This window comes from Odontesthes bonariensis, chromosome 6 (assembly GCF_027942865.1).
Source record: "Odontesthes bonariensis isolate fOdoBon6 chromosome 6, fOdoBon6.hap1, whole genome shotgun sequence".
In the NCBI taxonomy this organism is placed as follows: Eukaryota; Metazoa; Chordata; class Actinopteri; order Atheriniformes; family Atherinopsidae; genus Odontesthes; species Odontesthes bonariensis.
The window spans coordinates 34,284,611-34,311,576 of NC_134511.1; the positions used below are offsets into that span (position 1 = coordinate 34,284,611).

Below are 26,966 nucleotides of genomic sequence, written 5' to 3' on the forward strand. Positions count from 1 at the left end.
ATCCTCTCTGACATGAAGTCTAAATCACTTGTGTCTTGTCTGTGTCTGTTGTCTCACCAGCAGCTGGCACAAAATGCCTCAGCAAGACTTCTGAGTGGTACCAAAAAAACATGTTTATCATGACTTTTAACTGTACTCAAAGTCTTCATAATTTTTTCTTTCCTTTGTTTCTTTTAGAGACTTATTTCATAACTGTCATTTTCATTTGATTCCTTTCTGTTTTTAACTCTCAACATTGTTTCTTCACTTATTATTTTCCGCTGTTCTTGTTTTCTTTCAGTCAGCTGTGACTGTTACAAATACATTTGACTTCACAGCACCTTAGTCAGTTGTTTTTATTACACATCTTCTTTACTTACTTAATTGAGATAAAAAGGTGTCGTTATTAAGCATTACAAGTGAAAAAACCAAAAAGTATACCACAACGTGCTGCACGTTTCTGTCACATTTTCACTGCTTGACTTTTGATTTTCTTTGAAGGAGTGATTAAAAAAAGGTGTCTCACCAGTCTCAGACACTGGCTTGCACAGTATTTGAGGGTTTTCTTGCATGTGCAATGTGTCTTGTGAACGTTTTTGTCACAAAACCTGCTTTTTCATATGGCTAACAGAAACACGAATCATGACTCAGCGAGTACTGTGATGGCATCCCTTACAATAGGAGATCTTGATGTTACACTTTACACTGATGTTGTAAAATTTGATTTGATTTTCAACAGCAAAAAGTGTAATATTATTTCTTTACACTCTATTCTTTGTAGCTGGTGGCTGCTGTGTAATGTTCTTAATCCAACAACGCATGCTGCTGTATACAGTTATAGCTCAGCTAGGTTATTTAATTGACCACCATCCTTGTCTTTCTGTGCATGCACATGGGCACAGTCGAGTTATCAACCAAAGAATCTCTGATGCTGAAACACTGTGGATTGTGTGGGAAAAAAAAGGTTCAAGACATTCTGCTGCTTCTAACTTTCTTTGTTGTATATCATTGTAAATGTAAGTGAAGCCAAATTCACACCATATATGTTGTGTTTAAGTTACTCGAAGTGGCGCTTTGTTAGATGCTGTGGTTATAAAATCAGGATTTTATGAGACCAAAGCAACACTGGAAATTCTTTAAGCAACCACAAAGTAACATGATCTGAATGTCTTAATGTGCTCCTTTTAAGTCGCAATTTTTGACATTTTGTAACTGGGAGCAGCTTTTTTGGAGAATTTGGAGTGTATATTGATTAGTGGTGGGCATAGATTAATTTTTTTAATCTAGATTAATGTCACTGAAATCTTCAAATTAATCTAGATTAATCTAGATTAAAATGGCTCATTCAGAATATGCGTGCTACCCAAGTAATGACTAAAAATCAGTCTTTGAGATAGGGTTTCTTAATACAGGTGCTCATTTCCTGTTTCCAAAACCCATCACTGATTGGGGGGTGGGGGGGGGGCATTCAGAGAATTTTGTCCCGGGCCCAGCCAAACCTGTCAGCGGCCCTGGTTGGGAGGGCCAGATGGTGCTGCTGTTGAGATAGCGTTGTGTGCAGTGCGTCTCTGTTGCGCCTCATGCGCTTGATCATCTCGAGGGTGGAATTCCACCGTGTTGGAACATCTTGCACGAGCGGCTCCTGAACTTGCCCAAGGGAGGTTGGCTGGACTTTCAGCTCGTCTGCGTTGGCCGGACTGTGTTTGAAATATCCCACCATTTTACGACACTTGGCAAGTGCAGCATCAAACCCCCTTCTTTCTCACAGTGACATTACAATCGCTATCTGTACAACATGTGCAACACACGGCAAATGCTCGAAGGGCAGTATCCTCCCTGCGGCCACCATATTAGGAGCGCTGTCTGTTCCAACAGAGCAGATTTTGTCAACTATCCCCCACAGATTAGCGACCTCCATAAACTGCCTAGCACAGGCTTCAGCAAAGTGGCGTTCTTCTGTTTTCATCACACCTAACGGCAGACAACGTACATCGGCCTACACCCGAGCTAAAATATCAAGGTAAAAGTCATCACAGTTTGCTTACCTATTTTGACCCAGTTCCCAACCCAACTTTGAGAATAGATTAACAGCAATATTTTTTATATCGCCCGATAAGACTCTCAAATTATCGCAGCACGTTAACGCCGATAACGGCCCACCACTAATATTGATATACACTTTCATTTTACTGCTTGTACAAAAATATGCTAAAATAATTTTAGAGCATATGCGTTGCTCCAAGGCTCATTGGATTCAATGTCCTAGTTGAGCGTATGTCTTCAGAAGGGATTTGATCCCCAACCGCATTATCTGAGTGTGTTAGTCTAGTTTTGAGAATATCGATTTCATATGATTTCAGTCAATTTCACCTCTGAATGTGGCCTGAGCAGCTGGATCAATAAGGATGCATGCTAGTGCCAAATCTGAACAGGAAGAGACTAGAACTAGCCGCTGCCGCAATGGTGTAAACAGTGGATAGAAAGACCATGTAACGGACAAATGGACATACTGAACTACTGAGTGTCTTTGGCAAACCCTGAACAACTCTCATGGATATCTCTGTCATATATCATAAAACTCCTCTTCAAAAATCACTGCTTTTCTTTTTGGGAACACAACATATTGTTTTGTAGGAGAATAGTAAGGCACAGTCCGAAGAGTCTGTTTGTCTTAAAGAGAAAAGCTATAATTCAGCTACAATTTGCTTCCTTTGTTATAACTTTCAATTAAGTTTATGAGTGTCAAAATCTATTTCATGACGTAGTGGGACAATACTCTGGCCTGTGTTTGCCATTTCGCCCAATTGAGCCACAGACTGCCCTCCTGCCACAGACAAAAGCTGATTTGGCTTTTTACATGGCGGACAGGTCAATACGGTTGGCTGAGTTGGTGCTTTTGTCCCACGTATTCATCTTAGTGGGAGTTACACCCTCCTTGTGTCCATTCATCTGTATTAGAGGATAGAAAAAGAGAACATCAGGCATTTATGTGTCAAACAGCTCTTTCTTATCTTAGCAAATCGTCTAACAACAACACTTACAATATCAGAGTGGAACGGTTTCACATTGATGTTTCGGATGGAGCTGCTGGTAAGAGACCACACCTTGGTTTTGTGTTTGAATGCGGCTCTGACCTTCAGTAGAGAAATAAGACATAACATGCAAATATTTGTCAAAGAAGGTTTAAGCTGAAGTCAAAGTAAACACCCCCCTTTCTTTCAAATAAGAATGACTTTAATGTTAAACTTTCAGGATCATACCTCAGAGTTCAGGAGGCAGTGAAACAAGAAGACAAAAAAACCCTGAAGAAAAGAAGGAAAACAACTTTTAGCCAATGTTTCACAAATGGCTGCAAACATTTGGTAAAAGAAAATATCACAGCGAAGAACTTACTTGTAATGAGTTGAATACAGCAAAAATATATAAGAATGCCAAAGAGTCTGTGTTGACAGCGAGAACACCAAAGATCCAGGAAATGCCTAATATGGGCAGGAGCACAGCCACTGCCTTGACCGTCAGCCTTGAAACAAACCAGACGATAACCATTATTATATCATCAGCCTTTAAAAAAAAAATGATTACAAATCTTACAAAAAAACGAAATAAACTCACTTGACAGCATTGGCATCTCCATGAACTTTATAATTCTCTCCGCTGATTCGAGATATGATCCTGGTCACAGATATCAGAATGCCAATATTCACCTGGGCACAAGAAAGTGCGTCAAATGCATCTACATGTATTATCGTTCCTCCATGAACAGATTTCAAGTTTACTCTGAATACATTATATAATGAAAAGTCGGTAACAAAATAAAAGATGAAAAAAAGACATTTTTGGTAAAATCCTCACCACAATGACAAAAAGAACCGGGGCCACAAATGCCCAAATGGCTCCCTTCTCCAGTGATAACCAGCAGCTAAAACAGCAAAGGTAAGGACAGGAAAATAAATGTTACTCTGTGTTCCCCTACAGGTAATACAGCTATAATGATGTAATGCAAATATGGAATGGCATACTGTTGACCTAAAAGTTTTTAGGTAACATTAAACACAGTTGTTTGCAATTTCCTCTAGTGATTTCATTCTTATGCAATGGCTTTAATGGAATCAAGTGAATACCATACAATCCCACATGTGGGGGTCATACTTACTTGTCAGCTTGACCATAACTGTCAAAGGCTGACGTTATGGACACCACACAGATCACAAATGGAGAACCTGGCACAAAGACACAATTACGCATTCATTATTGTAACAGTAGCCATGACTGGATTTGTACTTGCTAGATGGTTGTGGGGTCTGGCGGCAAACTATTTCTTCTACTCATTTTGAACTCAGCATCTAAATATACTGATGACAAGTGCCACTCTTGTGATGTTACTACACTATCAATATGCCATGGCCTAACTGTGCTGTAAATTTAATTAATTACAGAAATCACAAATGTATTAAATATTTAATAATATCCACCAGTTGTCCAGTGGCTGCAATTAACTGAGGTTACAGGCGCTGGACCTACTGTCTATTTTTAACGTGGACACAAAATACCATTAAAATCTCTAAAAATATCTCCTTAAACATCACATGAACCCCTTAGGCTCCCATCTTTCTTGAGAGCTTCACTTCACATACATTATTATGTTATTCTGCCGTGCCTCAATCCCCTTAGCTTTAGCTCTGCTTCAGAATGGTTTTAGGTTTTGGAGCTTTAAAATACGTGAGTTTTTGGAAGGGAACAGTGTCTTTAGTGGCAGTGACATAAGTATCTCAGCAAAGGTAAGAGGAGAAAGATGATGCTGACATGCATTGCTGGGACACTGTTGGTAGCAGTGACTGTATAGCTCTCAGAGGTCCTGAAGGAAGAACTGCAGAACAGTGGCGGTGCGCATTCCTCATGGGACTGAGAGTCAGATGGTTTCGTAGTATTTATTAAACACCCAGACCCTCTTCATATCAAACAAGACCTGGTATTCCAATTTTCTATAACATGTGGCCTTTAAAGCCTGCCTTCTTTATGGTTTTTATATCTATGGTTGCTGGCTAGCAGACCTAATGTCTCTTGCCGTTTCTTTGCCTCGGCTTGTGGTTATAATTTCACAGGATACCTTAAATGAAAGCTGGATTAATGCAGTTACCAGTGACACAATACCGGTTTGATTTATCTACCATGCTACTGATTGCTCATTTCCCTGAAAAGAGGTATGTATATTTTAATGATCTGGCTTATCAAAGCACATAGGTTTCTAGAATGATACGACAAGAAAACTTTAACTTTTCATAATAACTAATAACAGCTGGAGTTATTTCTGAAATGAACATTTATCTTTTTTTATTTTTTCAACACAACCATAAATCTAGCTCTCAGTCAAGTCTCAAGCACATTACTTACAGATCACTGCACAAAATGAAAAAATTACTCTGGCCAGAGGGAAAGGAAGTCGTTAAAAAGGGATCGTTTTACATTAATGGGTTCAACATGTAAAAGAAAGTTTATGCATTCCCCTGCAGCCAAAGACAGTATATGTGTGTCCCAAATTAGTTTTATTTGTCCATCAAACTCCAGTGCACTGAGATCAAGAGAAGCAAATGTTGTACTATAATGTTCTCAGCGCAAATTTATTGAACTTTGTTGGAGTTATTCACTTTTTAATAAGCATTATTTGACTAAGGAAAATTCAAGTCATGAGATGGAGGCTGGGCTATTGGATCAAAGAAGGGATAGAGAAAAAAGTCAAGTAAAACATTATAGAATTAAGACAGATATCCTCTCTCTGCCTTGACCTACCCCAGCCAATGCCATAGTAGTAGAAGTGTTTGCTGCCTTCAGAGCCAAACACCTTTACCACCATACTATAGAGATGGAGGCCCTCTACCAGCATCCAGGCGAATGCACTCAGAAAGAAGAAGTGAAGCAGGACAGCCATGACCTTACAGGGTGGCTGGGAGACAAACATAACAAATAAATACATAGATAAATAAATAAATGGATGAAAATCTTTACTTTTTTTTTTGTTACAAAATATCCAATATCATCCCAAAAATACTTTTTGGACCATATAAATCTGATCATTGTGGATTAAACATGTATATTAGAATCAAAACAAATTTTTTAAATCCTGTTCCCCATATGAATAATTCTAGAAAAATACAACCATCATCACATGCTGCGAACTATTGTAACCACCATCATCCTCTATAATGAAGAAGGTCCTGTAGTGTACCAACCGTGGCTGGTTCAAAGCGAGCGCTGATGAGCAGTAAAATCTCAGCCACCAGGATGGCGAAGGACAAGTTAGCGTGGATGTGGTAGCGTTGGTTACGGATGGTACTAACTGACCTGCAGAGCAGCAAAAAGACAATCATTACCTGTAACTTAGTACTTTTTTTTATATGCAAACAGAATATGAAATATAGAATTAAGATTAAGATCAGATTTATTGTCATGCATACATGCATGCACACAAAATTTGTCCTCCACTTTTAACCCATCCAGGTTGGCACCTGTTGACACACTCATGCTCATGCACAGGGTCACACACTCAGACAGAAGCCATACACTGGAGCGGTGGGCAGCCATTCCTATAGCACTCCTTCAGCTACACAGTGCACATAAAGCTAATTCTGTTCATATGTAAATCTGTTCATTAATAAAGAATGTGAAAACTGATAAAAATAAAAACATCCCAAACAGTTACAGTCCGATACTGACTGATGGTACTCACGATAAGACTGCAAAGGTAACCAGAGTGATCGCAAGGCAGAAGATGGAAATTGAGCACCCGACGTAACCAATGGTTGACAGGGCCACCTTGTGGCCAGTAGTGAGCTGTATATAAAGACATCACTGTCAACACTGGACAAGACAACGTGTAAAAGCCTTTTGGCCAAAATGGTACACACACATTACACACATACAAAGCTAACACAGCCTGTTTAATTACGCCTGCTTCATTATCCAGTAAAATAAAAGTGGGCCTGTAAAGTTTATGATAATGATAACAAGGCTAACTCTCAGTAGGTTGTCCCATAGCTGTCAATGGTGCATAAGCTCAGGATATTTTGTCTTATACTGTGTAAATGACAAAACAAAGATGTTGGAAAAAGAGTATTCCTTCATGATATTTGTTTGTTTTAATGGTTTGTGAGGATTTATTTTTCTCGAAAAGGATCACTGAAAAAGCAAGTGTGATTGGGATGACTGTACTTTTCATTTGCACGCATCTATGAAGTTGCGCCTTGTGCAATGATGTTGTTTTGGAGTTCAAACTATTTTCAGGGCCTGGTTTAGATTCTCTATGAACTGTCTACACATGTGCCTTGTCATTATGAGGGCAGAGGAGTCTCAGCCTTCCATAAAGAGAGACGTGGGATGATCCCTTGCGCTGGGGGATGAGGCAGCCCACTAATTAGAGACCTGCTGTGAGAAAGTATAGCATCAAATATACTTCAGCTCACTTAGCTGCAAAAAGAAGTCCACTTTTCTATTTAAAGAAGCTTTTGTGAATGCCAACTAGACGCAAATGGCACATAATCTCTGTTACAAAAGATAGACGTTTTATACAGGTTTGGCATTCTCACTCACTCAACACTGCAGATTGTGTGAATTTGTAAACTACTGTGCAGTACTTGTGTTCGAAAGTTTTTAAAGTAACACGTTTTAGTGCCTTGAGAGACCAGCTATGATCAAAAGCCCACATACCATGAAGAGACCCAAAAGAACCCCATTTAATCATGGCTGTCTCAATATCTCAGCGTAAAACCTCCAGTGAAACTGATACGGTGAGCGTGTAGGTCTGTCTGTACCTGACCAACAGGAGAGATGATAGATTACAGTAAAGGATTCTGATTGGCTGGCCACCGTGTGACTTTTCCAGTTATATTCCTTCAAATCTCTTCATTTATTTTGTCATTGTCATGGGCAGGGATGTTTTTTTAAGAAAGAATAAATGACCAGTGTCTAATGATAAATGTTAACGCATTTGATAGAATGATTTTCTACCAGCTGAACAGGGTTAGAGAGAAATAATCAACAGTGGCCACAGTCTTTTCAAATGTCCCAGTCAGTCATTGGAGTGTAGCAGAAAGCTAAATTGCTTTTTTTATGCTTATGAATGTATCCTAAGAGCTGGGTTTTTGGTCTCAAAGATGGTGCTCATTCATGTGAAATAGAATTGCTTACCAAGCAAAAAAGTCAGTCAAGTTTCTTGGCTTCAGGGTATTATCCAGCATTGTACAGTTCACTGCACACAGATTATATGTTTCTCCCATTGCTCTGGCTGCATTTGTATTTTATATTTATAAAAAGGTTCATCTTTAAAAATTGTAAAAGTCTCACTGGCAATGCAACAAGTTTTGGCATTTGCTGGTGATCCTTTCATTGTGTTTGAAAATAAAACACTTGCATGTTAGAAATAAAATAACTGAAGCTTTATTTGAAGCTTCAAACACGGTGCTGGGGAGGTAGCACATAGATAGCTTATATATTCCTGGAAACAAGAAATAAGTGCAGCAATTTTTTTGGAACATACAAATAGCCTGAACCTTCTCATTGAAGCTTTTGTTCTACTTTCTCCAAGTAGACTCCATAAATAGGTGAGGCTTCTTGAATGACATTCAAAAGCTATGATAATGCTGAGGTCCATGCTCTGCCGGGATTCATCCCTCCATAAGACCTGTTGCCGCTGATTTTCAATCCAGTTGTTTTTGTTGTCTCATTTTGAAGATATCAATAAAAATTGGTTCTTTGCTAAGTTGTGTATTGTGTGTTGACACAACACTCAACATCCCTGGAGGTAGGTGCATGTTTTTAATGCTTGAGTTATTCAATTTCAGTATAGTTTCAGTGTGATTCAAACAAAGAAATGTGTTCCTCTGAAAATGGTACAGAGTACAAGGACTTGATAGAAAATTTGTGAAAAAGCGGCCAATGTTCAAAGAGAAATGTTGTAACACCTTCAAAAAGCCTGGAGAACTATTGCTTAAGACCAAAAAATGAAAGAAATGCAGGCTGGATTAAGACTTTTGCACAGTACTGTCTTGAAAAAAATTAAATAAAATTGAGCTTCAAAGTTCAGCCAAAGAACATACCTTCAAGGGCACAACTTGCATAAGAATGGCAAAGTTGGTGAGGTGGTTGCACAAACACACAGAATACGTTATGTTTCCGTCCGAGCGTACGCAGCCTTCATTGGACCACACTCCTTCTTTAGAACTAAAAAGAACAACAGTCAAGTTTTATTAACCTGGTAAATATCATCAAACCATAAATGATAAATAAGCAGAGAAAAAACAGTCTTTTTTTATCTAATCACTGCTGGCTGGAATTACTCACTCTATTGCGGGAGGCACTGACTTTGACAGAACAATCTGACAGGGGAATCTAATAATTCACATTTTTCATGAGCTTTAGGGCAGAGGGGAGTGAAAGGAGGAAGCCTTTAGATCCAACCAAAATAGATTATTCATGCCCTCTAAAAAGTGTTTTGGATCCATATTTTAAGAGCATCATATTTCCACAGAGGGCTGTTTCTCAGTGTTAAACTGAAACGCAACACTGGATATATCACTGGATGTGTTTGATTTGTTTGAGTGAAACAAAGCACACCTCTTCTAAATATCGGATCCTTTCTTATGATTAGAAGCCTTGGAAACGAGAACAACAAAAGTGCAAAGAACCAACAATCAAGATAAAATCCCTTTGGCTGTACATCTAAATGAGACATTGCGTTTCTGAAAAAGAAGCACAGACCCACCTGTAGTCCAGAAAGGCACAGTAGAGAAAGACTTTATTGCTCTGGTTAAGTACTTGGTCCTGCTGTTCTTTACTCTAAGAAAAAAAGAAAAGAAAACGATGGTGAGGTTAAACTGGGAAATTGTATGAGAAAAATGTATGAAAAGGAAAAACAATGTTTACTTGCACATCAATGACCCAAAATACTGCATTGAGCAACCTGTTTGGAAAAAAATTCTTTGATCCAGAAGGAAGCACGGAGTATCTTAGACAGCAATTACCTGCATTCTCAAAGTAATTCTTTCATAATTACTTTTACAACTTCCTACTCATATATTCAGCAGAGGCACTTGCTGAAACAAAAATACGAAAAGAAGACATCATGCTCAAGGAAAGAGAAGGGCTACCAAATAATTCACATTTTTTCAGCTGAGCGAAATCCCTCTTGTCCTCAAAAATCTTATTTGATTATAAATCACATTTTCCATGTCTCCTTAATTTGGGATTTGGAGTCTCCAGAGACAGTGACCTAATGGCAACAGTGCAAAAATGCAGTAATTGGGGCTTGGCCCTGGTTTCAAGTCAAACCACTACCCTCCCCAATCTGTCATCTGAAGAAAACAACACTTCCATTTGATGGTGGGGTGTATACTGAGCGAGACTGCACACCTCCTTGCATTCCTCGAGCTTTGACCCTCAGACTGAATAAGTATAAGGACTGTGACTGTACCATTTCCTTCTGGAAAAAGTGAGAGTGCGAATGAAACTGACAGTCATGCTGTCTGTTTCCTGGCCCATAGGCCCAGAGATTCATATTACAAAGCATAGCACATACCTTGACTTTGTTGCGTTGTCAATTCGCTGCTCTCATTCCGTCTTTTGCGCACATACGAAACCTTTAGTCATCACATACTGAGACACTTGAGATGAATACACTGGACAGATATTCATACCCCCCCTCAACTCATGAATATGGGTCCAAGAGCCATGAGACTACCTTAAACGCACCCCATCATCACCTGGCTGCTGGCTAGCTTTGGAGAACTGCAATCAAACCTGCAAGTGAAATTACTTGTCCCCTGTGGGCTTTGATAACTCCCTTTCTTGTAGGGTGTAAATGAAAGCAGATGGTGGAGAGACGAAGTGCAGCTGGCACACTAAACGCCTTGTAAAACACTGTCATATTTGCTCTCACTGAAACTTTACATTTTGTGTGCAAGGAACAAGGACTTATTATCCATATTAAGTCCACATTTTTAAACACAGCCTGATGGGAAACAGTCCATCATTACCAATCCCTAAATAACAGACACTAGCTGAAATATACATGGACTAAAAGCCCATCACAAATATAAGATCTTCCAGTTGATATTTGAGGAGAGGAACAAGGACTTGATAGTCACTGGTGAGGGTTTTAATGCATTTTGAGATCCGGCCAAGCTTAGAGTTCATGCTGTTGTTCCCCTAGTGCCCCTCAGAATCTACCAGCCAAGACTGTAGCTGGCATTCAAGCTCTTTACTAACTACAGAAGGCCAGCTAACACCATCCTGGAAATCACTCAGTCCCATAAGAGGAGCAGATGAGAGGATAAAGTGAGAGTGAAAGCATGCAACAGGCCAGTGGCAGGCTGATAGAGGAGAAGTGTCCTCAGGACAATAAATAATTGATAGTCAGGCTTCTGTAGCATCCTACTTGGTGCAGCTGTCAAGCACAGTATCATTTTACAGTGCTTTCTGTGACAGCCTCTCAGTAGCCTCTGAATTTTACAGAAGTGGAGTTAAATAATGGCAAAAAAAAATCAGAGCGATCATGTCATGAAAAACCTTCCTTATCCTTACATAACTTTAATTGCCGACATTCAAAAGTGTAACAAGTCACAACAAGTATGTGTCCTGCACTCCAAGTACTTATTGATTAGAAATACGCCTGACTTATTAGTAAAAAAGTTACGTGCATAAACTTTTTTGTTATGTATTAAATCAAATGATCTGAATTTGGCTTTGCGCCTAAATTGACTTAAACGACACATCCCAGAATTTTGAATGAGGATTCACATCTGCTGACAACTTAGATATTAGAAATGTGGTTCACAAGCCTGTCAATCGCTGGGTTAATCTTCCACCTTCACCTACAATGTTTGTCAGATTTTAAACATGAATCTTAACATGAATTGTATCAATAGCTCTAAATTCATTATAGTGGGTGAAACGTGGGTGTAGGAGTGGTAATGTAGCCAGAGCCTTTTAAATATCTGAAATTACTAGCAGCAGGGACAGTAAAGTGAGTCTTTGATGCACAAGTTTTCCAAGTGAAACAGCTGCAGAGGGATACAAATACTGTAAACCATGATGCAACTCCTTTGGAACCACTACAATAAGACGCCTATGGGTAAACATGACAAGAGGGCAAAATAGCACATAATCAAAAACAAGACAATAAAGATGGGTCTTTAAATCTGACTTGATTGATCAATTTTCGTTTTAAGACATGAGTGAGGGAGTGAAAGTAATAACTGTGATGACGACCTAAGGGATCTGGCTGTGGAAAAAAGGTCTTAACATAGTTGTGGACTTGGGCAGATCCCATTTGGTATAAGTAGTCATACATGCTGGAGAGGTTACCAGTCAATCAAAAGGTATATTTCATTGAACTGCAAATGGCAGCACCTCTCAAAAACCTCTCTAGTGGCAGGCACTGACACCACCATCAACATCGACAAGAAAAGTACTGACTGCTGTGTGATGCTCCTCTGACCCAAAGCAAAACTTGTTCCTCTGTGTTGACAGATGAAAATAAACACACTCAGGCGTCACAAATTGATATAAGTCTTGGGTTGACACACACAACCCGGTCACTTGCACAACTTTAAGCCCTCGCTTTGGTTGAGTTTTAGCTTCAGCAAACATTCAAAGCTTATCTCCTCAGACATCGGGCCACTCAAGGCCAAGTCAAAGCGACAGCTGGTTCCTGGGTGAGGTGCAAATCAAGAAAAGCTGAATACAGTTACATACACTCATTGTTCTGATTTCAACAGCCAATTCAGAACAGACATTCTTTTTGTGGTTGAAATACTACCCATAGCTTTGATATGCACACACACCTTTTTCTTAATGAAATCAGTCATTAATTTCCTCCAGCACTTGTGAACAGTAATAATAAGCTGGATTGTATGCCATGAAGGTAGACTGCTGAGACATAAATGCAACTTTTTTACCAAAAGAAATGAAGTCTAGTCTGTGATCATATTGACAGAGTGTCAAATATTGAGAATATAAATGAATTCTTGGCCTTCTTCTTCAAAAGAAAACTGACCTGGATGCACCCTGTAGTTCTAGTTCTCATCAAGCTCATTCTAGGGGCAAAGAAGTCTAAAAAAGGCTTGGTTTGGGCAAGATGTAAAGAGAAAAAAAACACGACAGAGTAAATGATTGAGTGAAAAGGAGGGATTTTCTCTTTGTCCTTCAATTTTTCAAAATACTTTCAGAGCACTGGGAGCCAAGTTGTAATTAGCAGTTTTTGCATTCAGTACAGTCATGAATTTTGTAGCAGTTTCAATAAAAACACTGAGACTCATCAATCATAATTTACTCTACTATTACTAACATACTAACACCTTCAGCTGCATTGTGTACAGGAGGTGTTAAAAGAAATGCTGATTTAGATGTTGCCAGAGCTTGACAATAGCTAAGTTGATCCAACAGAGAGAGTGTAAGCTACAGTAACACTGACTGTTGATAAATTTAGTCAGGGAAGGAAACCCATTTGGGGAGGGAACACAGAGGTGTAGTGTGACATTACTCAGTCCAGCAAACTAAACAGAAAAAAGGAAGAAAAAATAAGCCCCCACACAAAACTTCACCTGCTGCTTAAGAAAGAAAACTGCCCATTGAGCGACTTTAAGGTAAAATAAACTATAGCATCACACAGCCTGTGACTCTTGTTGTGCAAAGATCTTCTTGTCGTTAACAGGGCTTTTCAATCAGAGGCGGATGTGAAGCTTATCCATATACACCATGCAGAGCAGAAATCTGAATCCAAAAACACAACGGGCTTTGAGTGAGATCATGCCGTCAGGGGACGTGTAAAAAGACATGCAGCTGTGGTCTCAACTCAATCTCAGAGTTGGAGACCAAAAACAAGGAGACGTGTTGATAGTCATGCAGGGTGTGAGGAAAACTGGGGACAATTAAACAACCCCAGAAGTTACAGAGTGATTTTAACAAGTTGATTGGTGGGAGTACACAGGGAAAAAAAAAAAAACTTTGAGGAGGAAGCACACCTGACAAAGGAAAATGTTCCTCATGCGTGAACTCATGTGTATAATTCCCATAAGGCTTCATTATGGGCTCATTGTCATGGCCGTAGCGACATTAGAGGACAGCGAGGTCTGGACCTCCCTTATTTCTCCCGAGGTTTTTTTTTTTTTTTTGGACCGCCAAAAATGCCCAACTGAATCAAACATAAAAAACCTCAAAACCTCTGTGAAACGGGCTTTGCAGATTGTGGTTAACATCCATGGGCTTTGTTTTCGTTTTTTGCCTGTGTGAGTGAAAAAGACTGTGCGAGTGGAGTGGTGCGACTCGTGGAAGAGAACGCAATTCAGTAGACATCGCAAGTGATTAAGCTGCGCAGCGCAGCACTTGGGCGCAACAAAGCCAACAGTTTTAAAACAGTAGCCTATGCATAATGAGTTATGAGTAGGCTATGATGTCTTCTTTGACAACTTTGTGAAGCAATTTGATAAGTCACTGTTTTTAAGAAGCCGTCATTTGGTTAGTGGAGAAAAAAAAAGACCGACTGACACCATCAGCTGCATAAAATATGAACATTAAAAACATAGGCTCATGTAAAAGCATAGACTATCCGTGAAAGGTAATTTGATTGTAAATTGGAAGGCCTATGATATACGTTGATTCATCATTCAGTTCAACAAGTTCAAAGTTACCCCCTATATTCTTTAAAAACATGGTGGTGTACTATAAAAAAAATGTAAATTTAGTACAGTACATTTAAAAAAATAAATGCTGGTTTATACAATTAAAAGCCATTTAAACAATACAACTCTTGTGTGACCTGTAATTTAATAAATACATTAAAAAATATAAATATATATTGTACATATACATAAATGTAGGCTATATATTAAAAACTATATAATTTAATATATATATATATATATTGTAAAAATTTCGGCGCGCGCTGACCTCGCCTATTCCAAAATCCTGGCTACGGCCCTGCTCATTGTGATGCATTTTCTTATCTGTACTTGTGTTGTGTTCCTATCCTGTCAAGCTCTCTGAGCTAACAACAACCATAGCTTAATCTTAACCATCAACTTGTATTTTAGACCATAACCCAATCGGACTGTTTCAACAGATTTTTCTCTTAATCAACACTTATTAATTTAATCAAACTCTTTTGGTTGACAGGCTATGTACCACAGACTTTTAAGGTTCCTGTAAAATTAAACCTTTACTTAAAATAACCAACTCTTTATTGAGGACTGTTGGGTAATTATAGACCTATATCTAATCTCCTTTATATATCTAAAGTTCTTGAAGAAATTCGAGCAGCGCAACTTGATAATTTACACAGAAATAATTGTCTGAAGATTTAACGTCAGTGTTAAAAGCACATCATAGCACAAAAGCAGTACTGGTGAGAGTTACCAATGATCTCATCGTATGAATTATTAATAATCTCAGATTATGAAATGTCACACAATCTACACAGACGATAAAAAAAAAGGTGAAGTCTTCTAATTTGAATTTAAAATACTAAAAAAGCAGTCTTGTTTTCTTTTGTTTTCATCTTGATGTGATTTTTCTTCTATGATTATAAATCTATTGTGCACGAACTTTGATTTTGTGTGCAGAATCTTGCAACAGCTCTACTGGCTGACGTACAAGTAGAGAAATTCTTTGATAAAATCATTGTGCAAATTCTAAATATTTTTGTCCACACAGAAAATGCCACTTGTATGTGGACGCAGTTGGGGGCCTTTTCTGTTTATGTTCAACACAAAGCGAGAGCTGATGTTTGCAATGTTGGAGCAGTGACAGGGAGGAGGGTACTGCATGGGAGGAGCTGTAACAAGAGTCTTTCAGTCTTATGGCAAGTGAGGAATAGCAATGACCAGACCTCCATCTGTGATTGATCAGTGTGTTGGCTCACACAGCTTGTGTTTATATGTATTCGTTGGTGTATGGCTGGGTGTGGGTGGTTGGGAGAGGGAGGGAGGAAGGAGAGTCTTTGCCCACTAGGTTTAAGCTGGGCGTGTGCGAAGAGCTATAAAAAGACCGGCAATAAAGCACGTCCCCATTGTGAGAAAAACAGACTGATATCATCTTAGGCTTACGTGGTTAAAGTGTGGGTATTAGAAAGTATTAAATAACCTTTGTGTTTATTTAAGTTACTGAGCAATCAATCTATTGTTTTCAACAGGCATGAGAAACTCCAACAAGTCTAGATGGCTTTTTAAACACTTTTAAATGGCTTTTTATTTTCCTTTTCAGCAGCTACCTCTATACTGCTATAAGTACTATGGTACTATACTACTCCAAGTCCCCTTATAAATGGATGGGGAAAATGGATCAAACTAAAAGGGAAACCTATTTTTTTTGTACGTTCATTTTCTAAATATCCAAACTAATTAAGTATAATGGTTTAATTAATTGACTTGGATCTATATATTCATATTATTTTCAGTTTAGAGAAAAGCTACAGCTAAAGGCCATTTAGCTTAGATTAGTAGGGAAACAAAGAGGAAAATAGTGTATTTCCATTACAATCCTGTAAATTGTAAATAAACGCAGCGCCGTGATACCACAGGGTGAATAATAAAGGTCTGAAAAATAAACCAATGCTGAAGGACCTTAATCCTATATTCTATTTCAAGGGCAGCATAGGGTAAAACCCCTCTGGTTACAAAAATAGGTTAAAATGTACTTTTTATCAGTAATAACATTTTCAAATGAGTTTATGGTCTCAATTACTCATTTTAATGTCTGAAAAATAATGTAATATGTAATAATAAAGCTGGATATGCTTTTTGGGGGGGTAGCTTGTGACTGACAAGTTGCTATCCTCTGGGCATGCATAGCCTCTGGTTTAGTTTTGTGAATTAATGCTTTGAAATTCTTGAACATTTTTTGTCTGAATTTGAACTGAGTGAGGTTGTTTTAAACTTGAAGGGAGCGCAGCCCTCTCTCACACCATTGAACATTTCTTTTCAACAGTGATCATGTCGTGATGGGTTGATGCCCATGTTCTGGGGAGCCATAGCACTTAATAACAGTACAGTATGTACCATAATGAGAAGATCATTTAGAGGAGATCATAAAAAAGTGAGAAATGAACGTGAACTAATTTATTTTGAATTTCAGTTCAAGTTAAGTTTGAATCTATGTGAACTTTGAACCAAGTGTGAACTTAACGTCTTAAAGGAAAACAAATAAAATATTAATATTGTTACTATCAATAAAAAACGTATGCATATGAAAAATTGTCTCAAATGAAACATACAATATTTTGGACTTTTTTTTTGTTTCCTTCTCAACTGAATAAACCTTGTTCTTTGGTTTAAAAGACCACTACAAAGACAGGGTTTTGATCACAGTCCATAATTTTCTGTTTTGTAAGATACAGAGATCTACCAGCTGTTTGAATTACTTTGAGTTTCACTTTCAACTTTGTCTGCGTTTCTGCTGCTCAAGTGGTCGCACTCATGTCATGCCTCTGTTGGGATGGCACCTGGTGAACTTTTAAGTAATTTTCCATGTAGACTGAAAAACCGATGAAAATCCAAGGCTTCTGATGAAGTTCAAGCAAAAATGTTGCATTTACCACAAATTGATGTTGTGTAAAAATGTTGCAAATGCTTGTTTTGGAATATTTTGAGTTAGCTTTGCTAACAGATAAAACATTCCTGTCGATGCATATACACCAGTGAAACTGGGTTTCAATTTTCAAGTGAAACAAATTTTAAGTGTTCTGATAAAAAGATGCAAGAGGCACATTTCTATAGACTGGTTTGAGGAGAATAAACTAGGCCGTGTATGGTCACCAGCAGATGGCAGTATAGGCTACATTACGAGTGGCTGTAATTCAGTAGATGACGTAGATGTCCGAACTGGAAACAAACCTCAAAGAGAAAAAAACAACACCTGTGGTGGGCATCCACAAGAGAAAAATGTAGAGAGGTCTTCTTCAGGTATTCCTTTCATCTTAAGGAATATCTGATATTAAATCATATCTGAGGAAACAACGTTCAGTCACTCAAGTTCATTGCAGACTTAGACTTGAAACAGCTGGTGAGTCGTCATTTTAAAAAACAAAATTCATAGTTTTTTTGGTGAGCAAATACAGTTTTTTGGATGGTAGTGAGAGTTTTTTTTTTCTCAATTTCTACCTATTCCATCCACCCATCTTCTCACTTAATCCAATTTAGGGTGGCGGGGGGCAGGAGCCTATCCCAGCTGTCATTGGTTGGGAGGTACACCCTAAACAGATCGCCAGTCCATCACAGGGCCACACAGACACAAATGAGACACACAACCATGCACGCTCACACTCACTCATAGGGACATGCATGTTTTTGGACGGTGGGAGGAAGTTGGAGTACCCAGAGAGAACCCACGCATACATATGTGGTAGAACACGCAGAAATTCCAGGTGGGAATCGAACCTGGAACCCTCTTGTTGTGAGGCGATGGTGCTAACCACCACACCACCCTGCAGCCCTCTACCTATTCCACTCACGTTTATTCTTCATATTTACTACCTGTGAATCAAAAACTAAAATGGAAACCAAGTTATAGTAAGCTTTGTCGGGGTTGTTGGGAGGGCTTACTTTGCTTTGCTTTAGTATGAGCTATGCTTGCTATTTCACCCTGTTTACAATCTATTTGTAAAGCTTTAGCTAACCAGCTCTTCTATTTAATCATAGCCTAAAAATACAAAAGACTTACTTTGATCTATTTCCTGCCAGAAAGCAAATAATAAAATGCTGAAGCTTGTCTGTAAAGTTTATAATTTGTATGTCACATTCCAAAAAAATGAAGTAGTGAACACGGATAGAGACCACCATCTCTTACTGCCATAGAATTCCATCCATCACCTTGGACAGTCTTATAGAGCGGCCAAGCTAACACTCTTCTTTATAACCCAGTAAAGTCAGGCACCCCTGGCAAATCTGTTTTTTAAATCCTCCCAGTTTTGACCCTATAAATTGAGTTTGCTCATGAAATCAATCTTTCCATTCATTCACTTCATACCATCAGTGTGATGCTGGGATGGAAGAAGAGGACACAGAGGTACTGTTGGCCTTTATACGTATGCATTAATGTTTAACTACAGACCCCGATGCCTCCCACCCTCTGTCTTCTACTCTCTGCTTTATTCTTCGCAAACTAAACCAGAGTCAGAAGGCAGTAATAAATCACTGATGGAGCCAAATTCCAATCAACACCACAGTTGAATGGCGTGAGAAAGCATGTGGGCCTGCAGCAGTCTCGATATCACCTTGTCGGGGCACCAAACCTACTCTGTACCACATAATAAGCGATGGCGGCACCTTGCTTCTGACTGAGTCAGATGGGAATGGCATGACCTCACCAGACTGTTTCTTTGAGCTCAAAGAGCATCAATCAAGACTGCAAGGTCACTCTGACATCAACCACATGGCTTTGACCTTGGCTTGAATGAGCAATACCTGCCATTACTCAAGGTTATTTACAAGCTGGTGACCCCATCAATCAATGGTCTGGTATGTCTTATCGAAACAAGTGTCATATAAAGAAAACTGAGGAGATTTGGATCTGATCCATGCGTTAACGGTTTGTACAGTACTAGAGATGCACACAAGACTTGTTGTAACCATGACAGCATGAAAAGACAGATGAGGGAGCTGATTCTTTTCTGTTTCAGGCCACCAAAAGGTTTTAATGAAGTCATGAGCACTATTCTTAGGGAATAAAGAGAGAGGTCAGACGAAAAACACTTAGCGGGGTGACTTGCCATAAGAGGATATATTTGGGGTTTAGCTAACTTATGCAGATCATAAAGAGCACCATAAACTGTGATGGCCACATACTGTGTGAGCTGCTCCCCTCTGCCTCCAAGTTAGGAAGGTGATAAGTATCCATCGACAGCCAAAGACATTAAAACTCCAAAAATAGTCAGTTTTGAACTAAATCTGACCACAGGTCTGAGCAGAAAACCAGTTATAGCAAAACAGCCCTTTTCTGGACATGATCCTCGCCAAAAGTACTGTGTGCCAAATTATAATGCAGCTCCTCAATATAAATCATAGTTGGAGCTGTGTTAAGTTGAAATGTGTTGAAATGGGCCAAGTGCGTTCCAGTCAGCATGCGTTCATAAGAAGTATAACAGCTATTTTTAATGGGACAGAGAGGAGAGAATGCATGAAACCAGATTTTTCCTTGCATCAGATTTAAAACCAATCTAACCAAAATAGAAACACCTTGACTCAACAGACAGCAGAACTGGTGAGCATCACTCGCACTTCCATAACAAAGAGAGAGTAAAACCCCTTCCATGGTGTCAGCTAAAACAAATAGAATAATCATTCTAAAAGAAACCAGGCCAGATAATTACAGCATAAATATTTATTTTGCCATGGAAAATAAAGGCAAACAAAGTTTTTTTGCCATGATTTCATGACGCTGCATGAGTTTGTACTGAGATTTAACGAGTAGGGAAAAAATATATATATTGGGAATTCTCTTCAATTGAATGTGAGTAATTCTTCTGGGACACTTAAAATCAAACAGGCAGCCGACCAGTTTTGTTAACTGCCTCATCAGTGTTGTTGTTTGATAGCCAAATATCTATTAACACACATCAATACACTTGACTACACTGCTTTGATGTACACCATCGCATTTTTTTTACTTTACAGGCAAGAAAGTTAACACAATGCACATTTTTAAGTACATTTTCATTCCGAGTTTCAAAACATTTCACATGGAAAGCTGGCAAAGTCCCTGCCAAAAAGCACCAAAGGAAAAAAATATGTTGTTCATAAAAGAAAGTTATTGTTTCTTTCAAGCGCCCTAAGCTTGCAATTCAAATGTCCATAATCAGCTTGCTTTCTGGACGCCACATGCTCTGTGAGGGAAATTCTAGGCAGGCTAATGAAAACCAAAATAGGTCTCACTCTTTCTGCTGGTGAATGCCCAGCTGCACAAGCCTCAGTCAGTTACAGTCACCCATCTTCTTACATAAGAAGTACTAGAAATCAAGCTGAAAGATTTCATATGTTGGGGTCTGGCTACCGTAGCTACGGGCGGACCATAAAGCCATCATTCCTTTGATAAGGTGGGCAACGTGGAGCCAACAGCTGCATTCGCCAATGAGCACTTTCTCTGTATTACTCACTCAGGGAAAGTGTAAATGACTGATAAAAACATGAGTCAAGTCAGAAGAATCTGGGAGATTGTATGGGTTTACTCTTACCAAGACATGGCTGAGGACGATCTTGATGAGCGGAGTTCCAGAAAGGTTTACTGACAAAGCCGGTAAAGGCTCCACTTTCAGAGAGATAAGACAGCTTGCTACTTGTATCTTGTGATCCTTGAAATCAGCTGCTTCGTTGATCCTATGAGATGAAGAAGAGAACAGATACATGAAATGGCCAACATGGCAGCAAGAAACAGGCAAGAATACAGAAAAATAAATACAAAAGAAAGAGACAGAAAAAAGAGCCAGTTAAATCATAATAAACAGCCTCTGTAATTTGAAATAATACAAAATACGCTCACAGTTTAATCCGAGTTTCCCTCAGGCAACCCTACAAATCTAATACTGTATTCCACTCCAATTAAACTCACATTTTGATTCATCAGAGCGCAGAAATATTCTCTGATTTGCCTCTGGCCATCCTAAATGAGCTCAGGGCCAGAGAAGGCAGCTACAGATCTGGATCTCATTTATCTGTTGATATTTTTTTCATCATAGTGTAGTGTTTTTACGGATACAGCAATAAATTGTAATCAGGTTTTACTGTTTTTCAGAAGTATTACTGTGTCCATGCAGGGAATCGAAACTGCAGAGGTATGTCTGTTTTCACAGCCCTCATACTAGTTTTCAGTCTTGTCTCTGCCAATTCTTTGAAACTTCAAAGGACATTTGTGGAGTTATAATACACCATAGATAATGAGATTCTAGGAAAGTTTGAATTATAGAATCATTTTCTCAAATTATTACACTATTTACCACAAAATCTTTCACTGAGCAGTGAACTCCTCACCAGCTTCACTTCTGAAAGTTTCAGCCTCTTTGGGATGTACCAATCATGTTAACTTTATTAGGTATGGAATGTTCCAACAGGTGTTTTCTCAGCATTACACAACTTCTCTGGTATCTTATTAGAACTGTCACAACTTATTTGAGAGGAAATTTCCTGGGATCATTTCAAAAATTACAATTGAAATAGTTTCAATCTCTGGTATGTTGCTTTAAAAAACGAGCAGATCACTGAATTGTATCTTTATACCGTTTACACAGAATTCCTACTTTTTTGGAAATAGGCTATACTTTATTACAATATTATATGATAGAATTTATTGCTGTTTTTATGTAGTACTGACACCAACACATAAGTGTTACACACAAGACCAGAGTGGTAGCATTTACATGGGACTTTGACCATCAGTCTATTTAATGAATCGCACTGACAACCTGTAGTATAGCACTAGTATTTTTTCAAGATCATCTGATATGTGACATTGGGACCTCACAAGTATCAACTCTATCATGATACGGAGGAACCTCCTCAACTACAGAGGAGCCTGACAATCAGTCACAAACATCCGCCACTGTGCTCCCACATATTTTTTTCCTTTCGCACTTTCATTTTGATGAAGTATGAAGTGGTAAAAACAGGTTGCTTAATTGCAGTCATATCATGTTTGATAAACATAAACACTGCAGCGTAGCTGGAACAAGTTGATTCGGTGACGAGACAATAACTGAGGGGGTGGAAGCAGGGGGATAGATATGGAGGGCTAATTGCAGGGTGTATCAGTCAGTGGAGTGATGAGATGAGAGATATACTGAAAGAACAGATAAGCTTGGCTCCAGGCTTCAGCTGTTCTGTGGTTCAGGAACATGGGCGCCTTAACACCAGCAGACCTCATTCTCCTAACAGTTAGTACAAAGAAAGAGGCCTGGGTTTTGTTTTCTTTAGCTTGAACTCAAAACAATAAGCTTGAGAAAAAAATAGAAATGCTACCCCGTTTTTTTACCTGGTCTTGACAGGGCTGATCTCTTTGTAGTACTTATGCATGTTGTGGTAGAAGAGGCCAACAATGGTGGTTTGAGCTGAGGAAAAGAGGCAAACATACAGAGGCTGAGTGCAAGAGGAATTTATAACCGCACTGCTAAAATGCACACAAAGAAGGGAGTTAATTAACGCAGCCGTGCCACCGTGCACCGTCACCAGCTGGCTAATAGGACAGCCGTATACTCGCACAAGGGTGAAAGCGAGAGCGCCAAAAAACAGTGTGGATGCTGGGAAAGTTTATGAAACGACTACATGACTTCTCCAAGAGAACAGGAGGTCTGGAGCCCCTCCCCTGATTTGACCTATCACTCAGCTCGGCCCCACTTTCAACACTGCAAGATAAACAATGAAATTGGAGGAAATCCTTTATGGGCCTGTTTCTCCGTTCAAAGGCCGTCCATCCAAGACCCGCTGCCTGGACAACAAAGGCATGCTGAAGACAAACAAATGTGCATGAGTGCTCGTAGAAATATTATTTCAACACAGTGCTTCCCAGCAAGTCCCACAAACGATCATATGGTTGTAAGTTTGCTTGTTCATCTCTCCCAAGAAAAATAGAGAATAAGAAAACAGAGTTCCTAAACACACTAATGTGTTGTATTCTCTGCCCCCTGGCTCTAGTGTGTCAAGCAGTAACATCTATTCCATTTCTGATAATAGTCCTTAAATTAATTATTAAATCAGTTTACTCTTGTGTTTCTATGGCAAATCATTGTGTGGAGCAGCCAGGTGAAGCCAAGGGAAAATGTCCTGAGCACAAACAGTGTTTTAATGCCCACTGTAATTACTCCTCTCCTTCACTCTACTGTGTGGGTCCATTCCTTTTAATGATGGAAGAAAGTGGAAGAAAAATTACACTCTCATTTTCTTCTGTTTTGAATAAAAGGGTAACAACTGTCAACATTAAAGTCAAAGCTGGGTTTCTAAACTACACCATAAAGCTACACAAAAGCTTCCATGCCACTTCTGTCCTACGTTGTATGCTTTGTTAGTACTCTTAAATCTGAGCATAATAAATTAGAGACCAACAACAAGAGCCTCCCAGCTGGACAATTTTCTCTTGGCAGATTAAGTGCATGACTGATGTTCAGTATTCCCAACCCAGCTACTGTTGTCTATACAGAGAATCCTTAAGACTGGAAATCTCATAACTCACAAAGTGATAAAGATGAGTAGGTTGTAATATTTGCACTTACACAGCATGGTGAAGGCCTCCCCAGGCACAGAGATGTAGTTCTTGCCTTGTGTGGGGAAGCGGTAAAGAGGCAGGTTGAAGTTCTGTGAGAATTTCATCAAAGAGTAATCTGTTGGAACAGTGAGAGCAATTGTGAAAAACTAACCAAGAAACAAGCAGTAAAATTATTTCTTAGAAATAGAAGGGGAAAGTAGTAAATAAAAAAAACACAAAAACAGCATAAACAGGGAGTTTTAGTTCATTTTTGAGAGCTGACACTTTTCTGACCTGCAACAAAAGTTGTTCCACCCACTGAGATGGGAGCCCTGGGGCCAGGCTCCAGGTTAGTCACCATATGCTCCATCACTCTGTCCACTGTCTCAATCAAACCGCTGACCAAAGGGGTGGACTGCTGCTCAACAACAAATCAAGTAAAAGAACTCGCACATACTGCTGTTCAGAATCAGTTAAATGGTGTCACATAAAGAGCAGCTTTTCTCAAAATAGATCTGACCCATACTCTTTCCTCCCAGGTTTCTTTCATAAATATGAAATACTTAACGGGTCACTCCACTTCACTCCAACGTACTTTTCATGAAGTTTATTTGTCAGCGTTTACTGTAAAAACATGTGACAACCTCACCAGGGTTATTTCAACTTAACTAAATGAGGGACGCTGAAAAACATGAAGATAAAGCTGTTGGCTGCATTCTAACAAATACCACATGCAGTGTCTTTGGATCCTCTTTAGCTCAGTTGTGACTATCATTTTCAAATGGCCTCTTGTTAGTCCTCCAACTTAATGAGGATTCCTTTTAATCTTACATAACAAGCCAACAATTAGGGAAACGAAAAAATCTAAATAAACCAATAATGAGATGATGCTTCATTGTAAAGTAACTTCCTTAATCATGTGACTGTAGCACAGATTAAAGAAGAGTCATAAACAGCTGCAACAACAAAATCCCCATCAAATAGAATGATGATTTCTTACAAATATGTAAAATGTGATCAGCAATGTTGCAAATACAATGGAAGAAATAGAAATAAATAGTTTCTGCAAATGCAGTGTGACAAAATTAACGAGATAAATAACATATTGCACACTGTACAACAGACACTGTATCTACTGTCCATGTTTGATGGGGACATCTGTTTTAGCTTGTTCCTACAAAAACAAGTGTGCTTGTTCTGAGCATCCTGTGCACTGAAACCTCACACGTGTTTGAACATGAGAGCACAGAGATTTGACCAGGATGAGTGTATAGCACAGGAAGCTACTCATTTAAATTGTAAGGCATTCTGCTATAGAAAACTTTTAAATCAGTACTCCAGTCGAATACAATTTGTGACCGTAGTTAACTGCATATTGTAATAATGTGTGCCAAGTGCTGTTACTTTTACTGGTAGCGCTTCAGCCAAAAATATGCAGTGTTAAAATCTTAAACTCATCCAACGCTTCAGTGCCATGAATTTGAGTAACCGCCAGATTGCATATGTTATGTGTAAATATTGCGCAACAACAGTGTGACCTCATTTACCTCTGGCAATCCTGGAGCGGAGAGCACTTCTTCCACACTTTTGAGAAAAGCCTGGGTGGAAGAAAATGGATATCATGGAACTGTTGCATCATGTGCACATGGGTGGCCATTGTGTCTGTGTGTGAACTGGTTGTGCAACTGCAATGCATGTGTTGCACTGTGCTCCAAGACCTGCGTGAGGTTGTTGGCGGTGTTGTGAGGAATGGTCCTATTGGGCAGTGCCTCGAGGAAGTCAAGCATCGGCATGGTGTCAGGGCCCTGGGAGCTTTGGATCGCCTCTCGATAACTGCTGATGACAGGAGGACTGACTTCAGTGGCTCTCTGGGGACACAGCATATCAGGCATTGAATTAAGTTTACAGTCAAGATGCAGTTTCCAAAGGAACTCCGAGTTCCAACATACACAGGATGTTTAGTGACTAATGGACAAGTGATTCAGCATTGCTATTTTTCAGTGAGGTGTGTTACAGGGAGGCATTTTTTAGTGTGTTGTTGCAGCTGTCTTCACAGTCATCTATTTCCTGATTCGTTTTCTACTTTCAGTCCCCTTTGATAAACAGGTCTCTTTGCATGTGTTTTTAATATCATTATTTCCATCTATTCATAAAAACCCCACAATGTCAATTTGAGAAATGATCTGATTGTGCTGATTCAAGCAAAAGCTCTTCATCTTATTTCTGTGGTTTCTTTGTTTCACAATTTGTCCCAAAATTTGAATAAAACCTAGATATTTTAGACATGTGGTATATATAAAGCTATATTTATTTATCAAAATGAAACTTCTTGACCTGAATCCAGCAGAGTCAGTGTTGATACACTTACGGCTGTTGGTGCAGTGGAAGTGACTTCTCCGGAGTATCCGAGGGTTGAGGCAGAAACCATGTACTGACCTAGAAAAGACAATACAGAGGGCTCTTTTGAAGTAGGATGGAAACCAGACAGTCAACCTTCATAAGCAGTTCATAAGCAACATTTTTCAGTGAGAATAGCATTGCCTTTTTGATACTCAATTTTATGATTAGATTCTTTGTTGAACCCGATAGAGGGAAGGCTTCTGCTCTGTAGCTGGATTTTGTCACCATAAAGCTTTCATTTTGATTGTAATCCCTAGTCATGAAAGAAGATTAATTGCAACATACGCAAAACATGGATGATCAACCACACAACGCTAAGCAACTAGCATCTATAAAACTCTTAGATGCATTTTAAGTCTGCTGTCATTTATTAAAAAACG

The 26,966-nt window shown here is 39.0% G+C and overlaps 1 protein-coding gene across 3 annotated transcripts in view; it reads right to left on the reverse strand.

Annotated features, from left to right (window-relative positions):
* Nucleotides 1-1,672: 1,672 nt before the first annotated feature.
* Nucleotides 1,673-26,966, reverse strand: part of adgrd1 (adhesion G protein-coupled receptor D1) — a 31,179-nt gene continuing 5,885 nt past the window's right edge. For all 3 annotated transcript variants that reach the window (XM_075468472.1, XM_075468471.1, XM_075468470.1), the window contains 19 exons: nucleotides 26,555-26,622; nucleotides 25,905-26,054; nucleotides 25,734-25,784; nucleotides 24,481-24,604; nucleotides 24,215-24,322; nucleotides 22,981-23,056; nucleotides 21,191-21,332; nucleotides 9,734-9,807; nucleotides 9,069-9,192; nucleotides 6,704-6,807; nucleotides 6,207-6,318; nucleotides 5,767-5,920; nucleotides 4,133-4,199; nucleotides 3,832-3,898; nucleotides 3,592-3,683; nucleotides 3,373-3,499; nucleotides 3,240-3,281; nucleotides 3,021-3,113; nucleotides 1,673-2,928 (listed from right to left, as the gene is read on the reverse strand). In XM_075468472.1, the coding sequence (XP_075324587.1) occupies nucleotides 2,833-2,928; nucleotides 3,021-3,113; nucleotides 3,240-3,281; nucleotides 3,373-3,499; nucleotides 3,592-3,683; nucleotides 3,832-3,898; nucleotides 4,133-4,199; nucleotides 5,767-5,920; nucleotides 6,207-6,318; nucleotides 6,704-6,807; nucleotides 9,069-9,192; nucleotides 9,734-9,807; nucleotides 21,191-21,332; nucleotides 22,981-23,056; nucleotides 24,215-24,322; nucleotides 24,481-24,604; nucleotides 25,734-25,784; nucleotides 25,905-26,054; nucleotides 26,555-26,622 (1,871 nt within the window). In that variant the 3' untranslated portion in view covers nucleotides 1,673-2,832. The remainder of the gene's footprint in view (nucleotides 2,929-3,020; nucleotides 3,114-3,239; nucleotides 3,282-3,372; nucleotides 3,500-3,591; nucleotides 3,684-3,831; nucleotides 3,899-4,132; nucleotides 4,200-5,766; nucleotides 5,921-6,206; nucleotides 6,319-6,703; nucleotides 6,808-9,068; nucleotides 9,193-9,733; nucleotides 9,808-21,190; nucleotides 21,333-22,980; nucleotides 23,057-24,214; nucleotides 24,323-24,480; nucleotides 24,605-25,733; nucleotides 25,785-25,904; nucleotides 26,055-26,554; nucleotides 26,623-26,966) is intronic.